Below are 15,093 nucleotides of genomic sequence, written 5' to 3'. Positions count from 1 at the left end.
TTATAGATACTTTACTGATATATATATATAATATATATATATAAATATAAAAATATATATAAATATATATATTTATATATTATATATATAAATATATATAATATATTATATATATATAAATAAATATATATATATATAAATAAATCAATATAAATATATATTTATATATATAGAGATATTTATTTATATATGTAGATATATAAATATATATATAAATATATTGATGTTTGATCAGGTTGGTGACGTCAGACACTCACCTGGACAGAAGCCAACACCGTCTACAGTTACAAAGTTCAGGTGTGTTGTCGCACATCATTTGCATATTGGTGACGTCATCGCACATCATTTGCATATTGGTGACGTCATCGCACATCATTTGCATATTGGTGACGTCATCGCACATCATTTGCATATTGGTGATGTCATCACACATCATTTGCATATTGGTGATGTCATCACACATCATTTGCATATTGGTGATGTCATCGCACATCATTTGCATATTGGTGATGTCATCACACATCATTTGCATATATCTAAAGGAATAATGCCGTGATCAGAATGAGAGACGAACTTACAGGTTCTTCAAGGAAATACTCACTTTTTACAGTGTATGATGGCGACCAGCAGAGGGCGCCAGAGGAAGATTATCTCTCTCTGTTTATATACTATATTATATATATATATAATATATATAGAGAGAGAGATATAGATATATCTGAACAAGAGTATTAATCCAATGGTTCCTGAGATATTTATAGTTAATTTCAAGTTAGTTAAATATCACTGGATATTATTATTTATAATGTATATAGATATATTATATTATTATTATGATACTGAAGAGAACTGTAGATGATTCTCCGTCAGTTCTTCAGTTCTAATGATTCTGATTCTGACTTATGACTGAATTCATGGACAGCAGACATCATGACATCATCCACACTGAACCTGAAACCCTGTTGGTGTTTGGTGAATCTTCCTCAGACCTTCGTCATCAACTCAGTGAATATTTATTAAGACAGAAAATAGATTTACACTCGTTACTAGCAGGTATATAAAACAAACAGACCCCTCTGATTCCCACACCGGTGATCATTCATAGAAAGGAAGTAGAAAGAGTTGGCAAAAAAATACACCGTTTCATGGAGTTAGAGACGCGGTCAAATATTGACCAATTATTCCTACTAATATAAAACGTGATACATTTCTAAAGGTAAGAAAAGAAGCTTATTTACAGATTAAAAAAGAGTTCAGGTGAAAGCAGCTGCTCACAGCTGATTGGTTCGTCTGAGTGCTAACGGCTGAGTTAAGGCACCGTGGGAGCTCGCCGCCGATCGGTGAGCGGAGGTAGGAGGCGGGACAAGGAAGGGCGGAGGAGGGGGTGAACACCTGGAAGGAGCCGTGTGGGGTGAGGAGGCGGGGGTGTCGCAGGAGGACGTCGGCGTGTACGGTCCCGGAGTGACGGCGGTGCGGTTCAGAGGGTGGGGGGTCCGGTGAGGTTTGGTGGTGAGGGACAGCGGCTGCAGCTGCTCGCCGTACGGAGACATGTGCCCGCCGTAGGAGGAGTGCGTGTGCTCGGTGTACGTCGGGGCCGGAGCGGCGGGCGAGGCCAATGCGGTGGTCGGCGTCGCCGGGGAGTCCAGGGAGGAGGCGGGGCTAGCCTGGGACAGGTGTGTGTGCGTCAGGTGGGAGATGGAGTGTGTCTGTGTCAGGTGTGAACGGGGGTGTGTGTGTGCAGTCTGTGTGAGCAGAGTGTGTGTGTGAGGCGTCTCCGCAGGCGGCAGCGCACAAGGTTTCTTCAGCTGTGGCGGGAAGTCGTCTTCAGGATCTGACCAACAAACACACAAACACACTCATCAGGCCCGACCCACTTCGATTGGTCCAATGACATCATCACTACCAGCTGAGTACCGCGTGAGGGTCCAATGACATCATCACTACCGGCCGAGTACCGCGTGAGGGTCCAATGACATCATCACTACCGGCCGAGTACCGCGTGAAGGTCCAATGACATCATCACTACCGGCCGAGTACCGCGTGAGGGTCCAATGACATCATCACTACCGGCCGAGTACCGCGTGAGGGTCCAATGACACGTATCATCACTACCGGCCGAGTACCGCGTGAGGGTCCAATGACACATATCATCACTACCAGCTGAGTACTGCGTGAAGGTCTAATGACATCATCACTACCAGCTGAGTACCGCGTGAGGGTCCAATGACATCATCACTACCAGCTGAGTACCGCGTGAGGGTCCAATGACATCATCACTACCAGCTGAGTACCGCGTGAGGGTCCAATGACACGTATCATCACTACCAGCTGAGTACCGCGTGAGGGTCCAATGACACGTATCATCACTACCAGCTGAGTACCGCGTGAGGGTCCAATGACACGTATCATCACTACCGGCCGAGCACCGCGTGAGGGTCCAATGACACGTATCATCACTACCAGCTGAGTACCGCGTGAGGGTCCAATGACACGTATCATCACTACCGGCCGAGTACCGCGTGAGGGTCTAATGACATCATCACTACCGGCCGAGTACCGCGTGAGGGTCCAATGACACGTATCATCACTACCGGCCGAGTACCGCGTGAGGGTCCAATGACACGTATCATCACTACCGGCTGAGTACCGCGTGAGGGTCCAATGACACGTATCATCACTACCGGCCGAGTACCGCGTGAGGGTCCAATGACACGTATCATCACTACCGGCCGAGCACCGCGTGAGTGTCCAATAACATCATCACTACCAGCTGAGTACCGCGTGAGGGTCCAATGACACGTATCATCACTACCAGCTGAGTACCGCGTGAGTGTCCAATGACACGTATCATCACTACCGGCCGAGCACCGCGTGAGGGTCCAATGACACGTATCATCACTACCAGCTGAGTACCGCGTGAGGGTCCAATGACACGTATCATCACTACCGGCCGAGTACCGCGTGAGGGTCCAATGACACGTATCATCACTACCGGCTGAGTACCGCGTGAGGGTCCAATGACACGTATCATCACTACCGGCTGAGTACCGCGTGAGGGTCCAATGACACGTATCATCACTACCGGCTGAGTACCGCGTGAGGGTCCAATGACACGTATCATCACTACCGGCTGAGTACCGCGTGAGGGTCCAGCTCTCTCTGGAGTCCAATATTCATTCACTCATTTATTATCTGTTTAATATCTCAATGACGCTCTCTGACTGACAGCAGCATCGTCTCACCTTCAAACTGAGTTTCACTCTTCGCTCTCTTCCTCTTCTTCTTTTTACCCTAAACACAAACAAACAGGAGAAATCAGCTGGTGGTGTAGTGATGTCATCATGAGATATCAGCTGGTGGTGTAGTGATGTCATCATGAGATATCAGCTGGTGGTGTAGTAGTAGTACTTACGTAGTTGTCTCTGGCCGACCAGCCCGGGTACAGTTTGGAGTGGAGGAGTCTCTCTTTACGAGCCAGTTCGTAATATTTGGCCTGCTGCTCTTTGGACAGAGAATGCCACTGTGGACAGGAAACAGTCCAGTGTGTCACACACGCACGCACGCACGCACGCACGCACGCACGTCTTTATCTAAACTAATCTAACTATAATGTAGTAGTAGTGTAGTGTATAATGTAATGTAGTAGTGTAGTGTATAATGTAATGTAGTAGTGTAGTGTATAATGTAATGTAGTAGTAGTAGTGTAGTGTATAATGTAATGTAGTAGTGTAGTGTATAATGTAATGTAGTAGTGTAGTGTATAATGTAATGTAGTAGTAGTGTAGTGTATAATGTAATGTAGTAGTAGTAGTGTATAATGTAATGTAGTAGTAGTGTATAATGTAATGTAGTAGTAGTGTAGTGTATAATGTAATGTAGTAGTAGTAGTGTATAATGTAATGTAGTAGTGTAGTGTATAATGTAATGTAGTAGTAGTAGTGTAGTGTATAATGTAATGTAGTAGTGTAGTGTATAATGTAATGTAGTAGTGTGGTGTATAATGTAATGTAGTAGTAGTGTAGTGTATAATGTAATGTAGTAGTGGTAGTGTATAATGTAATGTAGTAGTAGTAGTGTAGTGTATAATGTAATGTAGTAGTGTAGTGTATAATGTAATGTAGTAGTAGTGTAGTGTATAATGTAATGTAGTAGTAGTAGTGTATAATGTAATGTAGTAGTAGTGTATAATGTAATGTAGTAGTAGTAGTGTATAATGTAATGTAGTAGTAGTAGTGTATAATGTAATGTAGTAGTAGTGTATAATGTAATGTAGTAGTAGTGTAGTGTATAATGTAATGTAGTAGTAGTAGTGTATAATGTAATGTAGTAGTGTAGTGTATAATGTAATGTAGTAGTAGTAGTGTAGTGTATAATGTAATGTAGTAGTGTAGTGTATAATGTAATGTAGTAGTAGTGTAGTGTATAATGTAATGTAGTAGTAGTAGTGTATAATGTAATGTAGTAGTAGTAGTGTATAATGTAATGTAGTAGTAGTGTAGTGTATAATGTAATGTAGTAGTAGTAGTGTATAATGTAATGTAGTAGTAGTAGTGTAGTGTATAATGTAATGTAGTAGTAGTAGTGGTGTATAATGTAATGTAGTAGTAGTGTAGTGTATAATGTAATGTAGTAGTGTAGTGTATAATGTAATGTAGTAGTAGTGTAGTGTATAATGTAATGTAGTAGTAGTAGTGTATAATGTAATGTAGTAGTAGTAGTGTAGTGTATAATGTAATGTAGTAGTAGTAGTGTAGTGTATAATGTAATGTAGTAGTAGTAGTGTATAATGTAATGTAGTAGTAGTGTAGTGTATAATGTAATGTAGTAGTAGTAGTGTAGTGTATAATGTAATGTAGTAGTAGTGTAGTGTATAATGTAATGTAGTAGTAGTGTAGTGTATAATGTAATGTAGTAGTAGTAGTGTATAATGTAATGTAGTAGTAGTAGTGTATAATGTAATGTAGTAGTAGTAGTGTAGTGTATAATGTAATGTAGTAGTAGTAGTGTAGTGTATAATGTAATGTAGTAGTAGTGTAGTGTATAATGTAATGTAGTAGTGTAGTGTATAATGTAATGTAGTAGTGTAGTGTATAATGTAATGTAGTAGTAGTGTAGTGTATAATGTAATGTAGTAGTAGTAGTGTAGTGTATAATGTAATGTAGTAGTAGTAGTGTAGTGTATAATGTAATGTAGTAGTGTAGTGTATAATGTAATGTAGTAGTAGTAGTGTAGTGTATAATGTAATGTAGTAGTGTAGTGTATAATGTAATGTAGTAGTAGTAGTGTAGTGTATAATGTAATGTAGTAGTAGTGTAGTGTATAATGTAATGTAGTAGTGTAGTGTATAATGTAATGTAGTAGTAGTAGTGTATAATGTAATGTAGTAGTAGTAGTAGTGTATAATGTAATGTAGTAGTGTAGTGTATAATGTAATGTAGTAGTGTAGTGTATAATGTAATGTAGTAGTAGTAGTGTAGTGTATAATGTAATGTAGTAGTAGTAGTGTATAATGTAATGTAGTAGTAGTAGTGTAGTGTATAATGTAATGTAGTAGTAGTGTAGTGTATAATGTAATGTAGTAGTGTAGTGTGTAATGTAGTAGTAGTAGTGTATAATGTAATGTAGTAGTGTGGTGTATAATGTAATGTAGTAGTAGTGTAGTGTATAATGTAATGTAGTAGTAGTAGTGTAGTGTATAATGTAATGTAGTAGTGTGGTGTATAATGTAATGTAGTAGTAGTGTAGTGTATAATGTAATGTAGTAGTGTGGTGTATAATGTAATGTAGTAGTAGTGTAGTGTATAATGTAATGTAGTAGTGGTAGTGTATAATGTAATGTAGTAGTATTAGTGTAGTGTATAATGTAATGTAGTAGTGTGGTGTATAATGTAATGTAGTAGTAGTGTAGTGTATAATGTAATGTAGTAGTGTAGTGTATAATGTAATGTAGTAGTGTAGTGTATAATGTAATGTAGTAGTAGTGTAGTGTATAATGTAATGTAGTAGTAGTAGTGTAGTGTATAATGTAATGTAGTAGTAGTGTAGTGTATAATGTAATGTAGTAGTAGTAGTGTATAATGTAATGTAGTAGTAGTAGTGTATAATGTAATGTAGTAGTAGTAGTGTAGTGTATAATGTAATGTAGTAGTAGTAGTGTAGTGTATAATGTAATGTAGTAGTAGTGTAGTGTATAATGTAATGTAGTAGTAGTAGTGTAGTGTATAATGTAATGTAGTAGTGTAGTGTATAATGTAATGTAGTAGTAGTAGTGTAGTGTACAATGTAATGTAGTAGTAGTGTAGTGTATAATGTAATGTAGTAGTGTAGTGTATAATGTAATGTAGTAGTAGTAGTGTATAATGTAATGTAGTAGTAGTAGTGTAGTGTATAATGTAATGTAGTAGTGTAGTGTATAATGTAATGTAGTAGTAGTGTAGTGTATAATGTAATGTAGTAGTAGTAGTGTAGTGTATAATGTAATGTAGTAGTAGTGTAGTGTATAATGTAATGTAGTAGTAGTAGTGTATAATGTAATGTAGTAGTAGTAGTGTATAATGTAATGTAGTAGTAGTAGTGTAGTGTATAATGTAATGTAGTAGTAGTGGTAGTGTATAATGTAATGTAGTAGTAGTGTAGTGTATAATGTAATGTAGTAGTGTAGTGTATAATGTAATGTAGTAGTGTAGTGTATAATGTAATGTAGTAGTAGTAGTGTATAATGTAATGTAGTAGTGTAGTGTATAATGTAATGTAGTAGTGTATAATGTAATGTAGTAGTGTAGTGTATAATGTAATGTAGTAGTAGTGTAGTGTATAATGTAATGTAGTAGTGTGGTGTATAATGTAATGTAGTAGTGTAGTGTATAATGTAATGTAGTAGTGTAGTGTATAATGTAATGTAGTAGTGTATAATGTAATGTAGTAGTGTAGTGTATAATGTAATGTAGTAGTAGTAGTGTATAATGTAATGTAGTAGTGTAGTGTATAATGTAATGTAGTAGTGTATAATGTAATGTAGTAGTGTAGTGTATAATGTAATGTAGTAGTAGTGTAGTGTATAATGTAATGTAGTAGTGTAGTGTATAATGTAATGTAGTAGTAGTGTAGTGTATAATGTAATGTAGTAGTAGTGTATAATGTAATGTAGTAGTAGTGTAGTGTATAATGTAATGTAGTAGTAGTGTAGTGTATAATGTAATGTAGTAGTAGTGTAGTGTATAATGTAATGTAGTAGTAGTAGAGGGACTCACCCTCTGTCCCAGGATCTGGTTGATGGTGGCGCTCTCTTTCACTTTGCACTGAGCCACCACTCTGGGTCGCTCCTCTCTCATGTACAACATGAAAGCATTCAGAGGCTTCTTGATATGAGGCTTCTTCTCCTCTTCTCTCTCCTGCTGAATGCCAGCCATCGACCTCCTGCAGTAACAACACGTTAACAACACGGTAACAACACGTTAACAACACGGTAACAACACATTAACAACACGTTAACACGGTAACAACACGTTAACAACACGGTAACAACACATTAACAACACGGTACCAACACGTTAACACGTTAACAACACGTTAACACGTTAATAACACGTTAACAACACGTTAACACGTTAACACGTTAATAACACGTTAACAACACGTTAACACGTTAACAACACGTTAATAACACGTTAACAACACGTTAATAACACGTTAACACGTTAATAACACGTTAACAACACGTTACCGTCCAGTTAATGACAACACGTTATACATGCTGTAGGCATTGAAACACTGACATACACTGGTCTTTAGAGCCAGACGGAGTCGCCATACTTTAACGTAGACAAATGAATCAAAGTTTAAACGGGTCACGAGACTCTGGACTTTATTGGGCCTTTCATCGCCCTTCATATGACCTCACTATGGTCCTCAGCCCACCCCCCCCCCAGCACCAGCTATCATCGCCCTTCATATGACCTCACTATGGTCCTCAGCCCCCCCAGCACACTGGTGAAATGTTGTATTTAACAGATGTTGATACCCCGGCTGGCTGCTGCCTCCAGGCTCCTGCTTCACTCCCGTTGGGACGATGGCGGCGTGGTGGGCAACGGACGACTGGGGCGTCGGCGCCAGACGTGGAGAGAAGTTACCCGCCACCAGGCTGCCAACCAGACATCACACGTTCACTTTAACACATCATCACCCATTCACAACAATGGAACCTATATATACATTTATTCACCAACGCTGGCCAGAATAGAATCAGAATACAGTTTTAATGATGTCATGTGTTCACATCACAGCAGTCATGTGTCTATAGAATGACTCTCTGTCTCTGAAATGATAAAGATGTGACATCATCAGTGTTACCTGGACATGGAGGCGTTCACAGCCAGAGCAGCAGGTGAGAAGCCTCCAGCGATGGGATACATCGTCTGTCCCTGACTGGACAAAGACAGAGACATGATCCAACAGTCACTATGAACCCTCAGCCCCTAACCCCCGACCCCCCAACCCCCCAAACCCCCCGACCCCCCAAACCCCTAACCCCCGACCCCCTGACCCCCCAAACCCCTAACCCCCTGACCCCCCAAACCCCTAACCCCCCGACCCCCCAAACCCCTGACCCCCCCAAACCACCAAACCCCTAACCCCCCAAACCCCCCGACCCCCCAACCCCCCTAACCGTAGTGGAGGATAGTTTACTCACAGCCATCCCAGAGCGTGAGGGATCTGAGCCACGCCTCCAGGAGACACCGGGTAGCAGGGGGTCCTCGACATACCTGCTCAGGTGACATTCACACAGGTATCAGTGTTAATCTTACAATAACAGCAGCTGATTGTTCAGGTGGATCTGGAGGAGAGGGGAGACTCACCTGAGTCCGGAGAGAAGCCAGGTGAGGCCCTCTGAGGGGAGAAGGCCTCGGGGCTGTAGGACAGCAGTGGATGGAGGTGAGTCATGTGAGGGTGCTGCACCACCGGCACCCCGTTGGACTGGAGAGAGACAACAGAGAGACAACAGGTGCTTACTGAAGATGCAGCGGTGGTGTTACCTGTCCACCAGCTGCAGGATGTCCCCTCTGAACGAGTCAATCAGCTGCATTTCATCCTGTTTCTAAAGATCACACATCATCTATCACACGCTCCGACATCTTCCACTGAAAACCACAGAAACAGAAGCAACAGCATTTACTCTAGAGTCCTCCAACAACACCTCCCTTACTGCTGTCAGTGGAGACGGGGGGGAAGGGATCCCAAATACTGCTGTCAGTGGAGACGGGAGGGAAGGGATCCCAAATACTGCTGTCAGTGGAGACGGGTGGGAAGGGATCCCAAATACTGCTGTCAGTGGAGACGGGGGGGAAGGGATCCCAAATACTGCTGTCAGTGGAGACGGGAGGGAAGGGATCCCAAATACTGCTGTCAGTGGAGACGGGTGGGAAGGGATCCCAAATACTGCTGTCAGTGGAGACGGGGGGGAAGGGATCCCAAATACTGCTGTCAGTGGAGACGGGAGGGAAGGGATCCCAAATACTGCTGTCAGTGGAGACGGGGGGGAAGGGATCCCAAATACTGCTGTCAGTGGAGACGGGAGGGAAGGGATCCCAAATACTGCTGTCAGTGGAGACGGGTGGGAAGGGATCCCAAATACTGCTGTCAGTGGAGACGGGGGGAAGGGATCCCAAATACTGCTGTCAGTGGAGACGGGAGGGAAGGGATCCCAAATACTGATGTCAGTGGAGACGGGTGGGAAGGGATCCCAAATACTGCTGTCAGTGGAGACGGGAGGGAAGGGATCCCAAATACTGATGTCAGTGGAGACGGGTGGGAAGGGATCCCAAATACTGCTGTCAGTGGAGACGGGGGGAAGGGATCCCAAATACTGCTGTCAGTGGAGACGGGAGGGAAGGGATCCCAAATACTGCTGTCAGTGGAGACGGGTGGGATGGGATCCCAATTACTGCTGTCAGTGGAGACGGGGGGAAGGGATCCCAAATACTGCTGTCAGTGGAGACAGGGGGGAAGGGATCCCAAATACTGCTGTCAGTGGAGACGGGTGGGAAGGGATCCCAAATACTGCTGTCAGTGGAGACGGGAGGGAAGGGATCCCAAATACTGCTGTCAGTGGAGACGGGGGGGAAGGGATCCCAAATACTGCTGTCAGTGCAGACGGGGGGAAGGGATCCCAAATACTGCTCTCAGTGGAGACGGGTGGGAAGGGATCCCAAATACTTTTTTGCAACAGGAAGTTAAGTCAACGGCCAGGAAGTCAGATCTAACAGGAAGTTCCTGTTTGCTGTTTGATGGTAAATCATAACACCAACTGATAACATTGACTTGTGTTCAGGGTCACGAGAGGACGAGAAGACGAGAGGACGAGAGGACGAGAGGACGAGAGGACGAGAGGACGACAGGACGAGAGGACGAGAGGACGACAGGACGAGAGGAGGAGAGGAGGAGAGTACGAGAGGAGGAGAGGACGAGAGGAGGAGAGGAGGAGAGGACGAGAGGAGAGGACGAGAGGACGACAGGACGAGAGGAGGAGAGGAGGAGAGGACGAGAGGAGAGGACGAGAGGACGACAGGACGAGAGGACGAGAGGACGACAGGACGAGAGGACGAGAGGAGGAGAGGACGACAGGACGAGAGGACGAGAGGACGAGAGGAGGAGAGGACGAGAGGACGAGAGGAGGAGAGGACGAGAGGACGACAGGACGAGAGGACGAGAGGACGAGAGGAGGAGAGGACGAGAGGACGAGAGGAGGAGAGGACGAGAGGACGAGAGGACGAGAGGACGAGAGGACGACAGGACGAGAGGACGAGAGGACGAGAGGAGGAGAGGACGAGAGGACGAGAGGAGGAGAGGACGAGAGGACGAGAGGACGAGAGGACGAGAGGACGAGAGGAGGAGAGGAGGAGAGTACGAGAGGAGGAGAGGACGAGAGGACGAGAGGAGGAGAGGAGGAGAGGACGAGAGGAGAGGACGAGAGGACGACAGGACGAGAGGACGACAGGATGAGAGGACGAGAGGACGAGAGGACGAGAGGACGAGAGGACGAGAGGACGACAGGACGACAGGACGAGAGGACGAGAGGACGAGAGGACGACAGGACGAGAGGAGGAGAGGACGAGAGGACGACAGGACGAGAGGACGAGAGGAGGAGAGGACGAGAGGACGACAGGACGAGAGGACGACAGGACGAGAGGACGAGAGGAGGAGAGGACGACAGGACGAGAGGAGGAGAGGACGAGAGGACGACAGGACGAGAGGACGAGAGGAGGAGAGGACGAGAGGACGAGAGGACGAGAGGACGACAGGACGAGAGGACGAGAGGACGAGAGGAGGAGAGGACGAGAGGACGAGAGGACGAGAGGACGACAGGACGAGAGGAGGAGAGGACGAGAGGACGAGAGGAGGAGAGGAGGAGAGTACGAGAGGAGGAGAGGACGAGAGGAGGAGAGTACGAGAGGAGGAGAGGACGAGAGGACGAGAGGAGAGGACGAGAGGAGGAGAGGACGAGAGGACGACAGGACGAGAGGAGGAGAGGAGGAGAGGACGAGAGGACGAGAGGACGACAGGACGAGAGGAGGAGAGGACGAGAGGACGAGAGGACGACAGGACGAGAGGACGAGAGGAGGAGAGGAGGAGAGGAGGAGAGGAGGAGAGGAGGAGAGGACGAGAGGAGGAGAGGACGAGAGGACGAGAGGACGAGAGGAGAGGAGGAGAGGAGGAGAGGACGAGACGACAGGACGAGAGGACGAGAGGACGAGAGGAGGAGAGGAGGAGAGGAGGAGAGGAGGAGAGGACGAGGAGGAGAGGAGGAGGACGAGGACGAGAGGAGGAGAGGAGGAGAGGAGGAGAGGAGGTCACTATTATCCGACGTGTGCATGCCAGCAGGTTCCTGATCGGTGTGAAGCTTCCAGGTGAAGATCTTTAACCGTCCTGGTGTTTCAGTCAGACTGGATCTTTAACTGGTGTTTGTGAACCCGTTTATTCAACCAGTATATATAAATTAAAAATGTTCTTATCAACCAACTTTCATATCACTGAATCTGCTGATTATCTTCTCCATCTTTAAACCTCGAGTTGACCTTCAGATAGTTTGTTCTGCCGTCCAGCAGACGGTTGATCACCTGAACCAGAACCTTTCTCCAGGAGAGCAGGCGGAGGGGAAGAACTTTAACCTTGAACGTGTCGTTGCTGAGGTGTTCCTCTGAGGTGTTCCTCTGAGGTGTTCCTATGAGGTGTTCCTATGAGGTGTTCCTCTGAGGTGTTCCTCTGAGGTGTTCCTCTGAGGTGTTCCTCTGAGGCAGCACCGTGACTGAAGATCTAAAGATAAGCTGCAGATACGCACGGCTGAAGATCAGGTATCAAAGGTGATGAAGGTCACTGAGCCGAGATATAAACATCTCACACGTTGGAACTGACAACATGTTCCTTATTGAAATAGACTGAAGCTCCTTTCTCAGGTTCTGAATCCACCAGCAGGGAACTTTACTTTATTCATATCAGAAGATCTATCCATGTCTACAGATTACACCTGCAGATTCAGTTGGTCAGGTGGTACAGGTGTGTGTGTGTGTGTCTCACCAGGTGTGTCGGGGTAGCACAGTCTCTGACAGGTGTTCTTCCTGGGACGTCGAGCAGAGGCCACTGAAAGGGCAGGTACTGTTGACAGAGAGAGAGAGAGAGGCGTTGACCTTGAATGGTTAGGGTTAGAAGTTGACCTTGAATGGTTAGGGTTAGGAGTTGACCTTGGTTAGGGTTAGAAGTTGACCTTGAATGGTTAGGGTTAGGATATGTCGTTGGGCAGCGAGTCTTGGGGGTCAGCTTCTAGACTAGACCGGGTAGTGGGGATAACGTTCCAGGAGTTGGGGGTCTTTTGGGTTTAGTCTAACCCTCACATAACGTATACCCCGGATTAGGGTTAGGATTAACCCGGTGAAATGTCAGGAAGGTGTGAAGAGATACCAGGGAGTGAGCAGCAGACTGCAGGGTGAGGGTTAGGGTGAGGGAGGGAGGAGAGGGTGAGGGTGAGGGTTAGGGTGAGGGTGAGGGAGGGAGGAGAGGGTGAGGGTGAGGGTTAGGGTGAGGGAGGAGAGGGTGAGGGTGAGGGAGGAGAGGGTGAGGGTGAGGGTTAGGGTGAGGGAGGAGAGGGTTAGGGTGAGGGAGGAGAGGGTTAGGGTTAGGGAGGGAGGAGAGGGTTAGGGTGAGGGAGGAGAGGGTGAGGGTGAGGGTTAGGGTGAGGGAGGAGAGGGTTAGGGTGAGGGTGAGGGAGGAGAGGGTTAGGGTGAGGGAGGAGAGGGTGAGGGTGAGGGTTAGGGTGAGGGAGGAGAGGGTGAGGGTGAGGGAGGAGAGGGTTAGGGTTAGGGTTAGGGAGGGAGGAGAGGGTTAGGGTTAGGGTGAGGGAGGAGAGGGTGAGGGTGAGGGTTAGGGTGAGGGAGGAGAGGGTAGGGTGAGGGTTAGGGTGAGGGAGGAGAGGGTGAGGGTGAGGGTTAGGGTGAGGGAGGAGAGGGTTAGGGTGAGGGAGGAGAGGGTTAGGGTTAGGGAGGGAGGAGAGGGTTAGGGTTAGGGTGAGGGAGGAGAGGGTGAGGGTGAGGGTTAGGGTGAGGGAGGAGAGGGTGAGGGTGGGGGGAGGGTTAGGGTGAGGGAGGAGAGGGTTAGGGTTAGGGAGGGAGGAGAGGGTTAGGGTTAGGGTGAGGGAGGAGAGGGTTAGGGTTAGGGTTAGGGTGAGGGAGGAGAGGGTGAGGGTGAGGGTTAGGGTGAGGGAGGAGAGGGTTAGGGTGAGGGAGGAGAGGGTTAGGGTTAGGGTTAGGGTGAGGGAGGAGAGGGTGAGGGTTAGGGTTAGGGTGAGGGAGGAGAGGGTGAGGGTTAGGGTTAGGGTGAGGGAGGAGAGGGTGAGGGTGAGGGTTAGGGTGAGGGAGGAGAGGGTTAGGGTGAGGGAGGAGAGGGTTAGGGTTAGGGAGGGAGGAGAGGGTTAGGGTGAGGGTGAGGGAGGAGAGGGTGAGGGTGAGGGTTAGGGTGAGGGAGGAGAGGGTGAGGGTGAGGGTGAGGGAGGGAGGAGAGGGTTAGGGTTAGGGTGAGGGAGGGAGGAGAGGGTGAGGGTTAGGGTGAGGGTGAGGGAGGGTTAGGGTTAGGGAGGGAGGAGAGGGTGAGGGTTAGGGTGAGGGAGGGAGGGAGGGTTAGGGTGAGGGTGAGGGAGGGAGGGAGGAGAGGGTGAGGGTGAGGGTTAGGGTGAGGGAGGGGAGGAGAGGGTTAGGGTGAGGGTGAGGGAGGGAGGGAGGAGAGGGTGAGGGTTAGGGTGAGGGAGGGGGGGGTTAGGGTGAGGGTGAGGGAGGGAGGGAGGAGAGGGTGAGGGTTAGGGTGAGGGTGAGGGAGGGAGGAGGAGAGGGTGAGGGTGAGGGTTAGGGTGAGGGAGGGAGGAGAGGCAGCTGCCTCCTGTTTCCTGCCTCAGTAGGTGAGGACAGTAAACAGCCTGTATTATGGGTCAGCCATCGCTTATTTACCTCAACCTGCCTTCAGACTGGCAAGCTCATCATCATCATCATCATCATCATCATCATCATCACCACCACCACCTCCTCCTCCTCCTCCTCCTCCTCCACCTCCTCCTACTGGGGAGGTCTCCATAAGGAGAGGTCTGAGGGAGGACCAGGTCAGCCTCGGGTCGTGTGTTAAATCTAATGAGACGTACTGACCCCCCCCGGCCACTAACAGAGGCATGCAGGTGTTTGTGTGTGTGGTGTGTGTGTGGGGGGGGGGGGGGGGGGGGGGGGGCTGGGTTGTGTGTTTAGTTTAAATCTACAGAGGACAGTCACAGAGCTGCCAGACTCCAACACAAACTATGGCAGACTAACTATTGTATTTCTTCAAGATGAACATCTGCAGAGGAGTCATTGATTGTATTGATATTGTGTGAACGTTTCCATCCTAACCCTGCAGGAAGCAGCTCAGCCTGCGTTGAGCTTGTCTCTATGATGTCCTCGGTGTCTTCAGTGGACGCTAACAGCTCTCTGCTGGTGTTGTGAGGTTTTAACTGCACATACTGACCAACACCACTCTACAACACACACAGCAACCTGCTCCAACAGCCTCAGAACACCCTGAAGTCA

At 47.0% G+C, this 15,093-nt stretch overlaps 1 protein-coding gene across 1 annotated transcript; it reads right to left on the bottom strand.

The window, feature by feature from the left end:
* Window positions 1–994: 994 nt before the first annotated feature.
* Window positions 995–12,687, bottom strand: LOC141757335 (transcription factor 7-like 1-A). The gene is made up of 9 exons (XM_074617762.1): window positions 12,572–12,687; window positions 8,857–8,974; window positions 8,691–8,763; window positions 8,351–8,425; window positions 8,022–8,141; window positions 7,252–7,417; window positions 3,413–3,520; window positions 3,243–3,291; window positions 995–1,831 (listed from the first exon to the last, which is right to left on the bottom strand). The coding sequence occupies exons 2-9, from the start codon at window positions 8,939–8,941 to the stop codon at window positions 1,272–1,274; spliced, it is 1,236 nt and encodes a 411-aa protein (XP_074473863.1). The 5' UTR covers window positions 8,942–8,974; window positions 12,572–12,687; the 3' UTR covers window positions 995–1,271.
* Between the last annotated feature and the right edge of the window lie 2,406 nt (window positions 12,688–15,093).

This window comes from Sebastes fasciatus, chromosome 19 (assembly GCF_043250625.1).
Source record: "Sebastes fasciatus isolate fSebFas1 chromosome 19, fSebFas1.pri, whole genome shotgun sequence".
Lineage (NCBI taxonomy): Eukaryota > Metazoa > Chordata > Actinopteri > Perciformes > Sebastidae > Sebastes > Sebastes fasciatus.
Note: the sequence above shows the minus strand (reverse complement) of the source record. Positions and strands in the feature narration are given on the sequence as shown.

Coding starts and splice junctions, on each gene's coding strand:
- LOC141757335 (XM_074617762.1), bottom strand. CDS start 8,941: ATGACTCACCTCCATCCACTGCTGTCCTACAGCCCCGAGGCCTTCTCC. Junction 8,764..8,856: donor TGGCTTCTCTCCGGACTCAG/GTGAGTCTCCCC, acceptor TCACCTGAGCAG/GTATGTCGAGGACCCCCTGC. Junction 8,426..8,690: donor CCTCACGCTCTGGGATGGCT/GTGAGTAAACTA, acceptor GTCTTTGTCCAG/TCAGGGACAGACGATGTATC.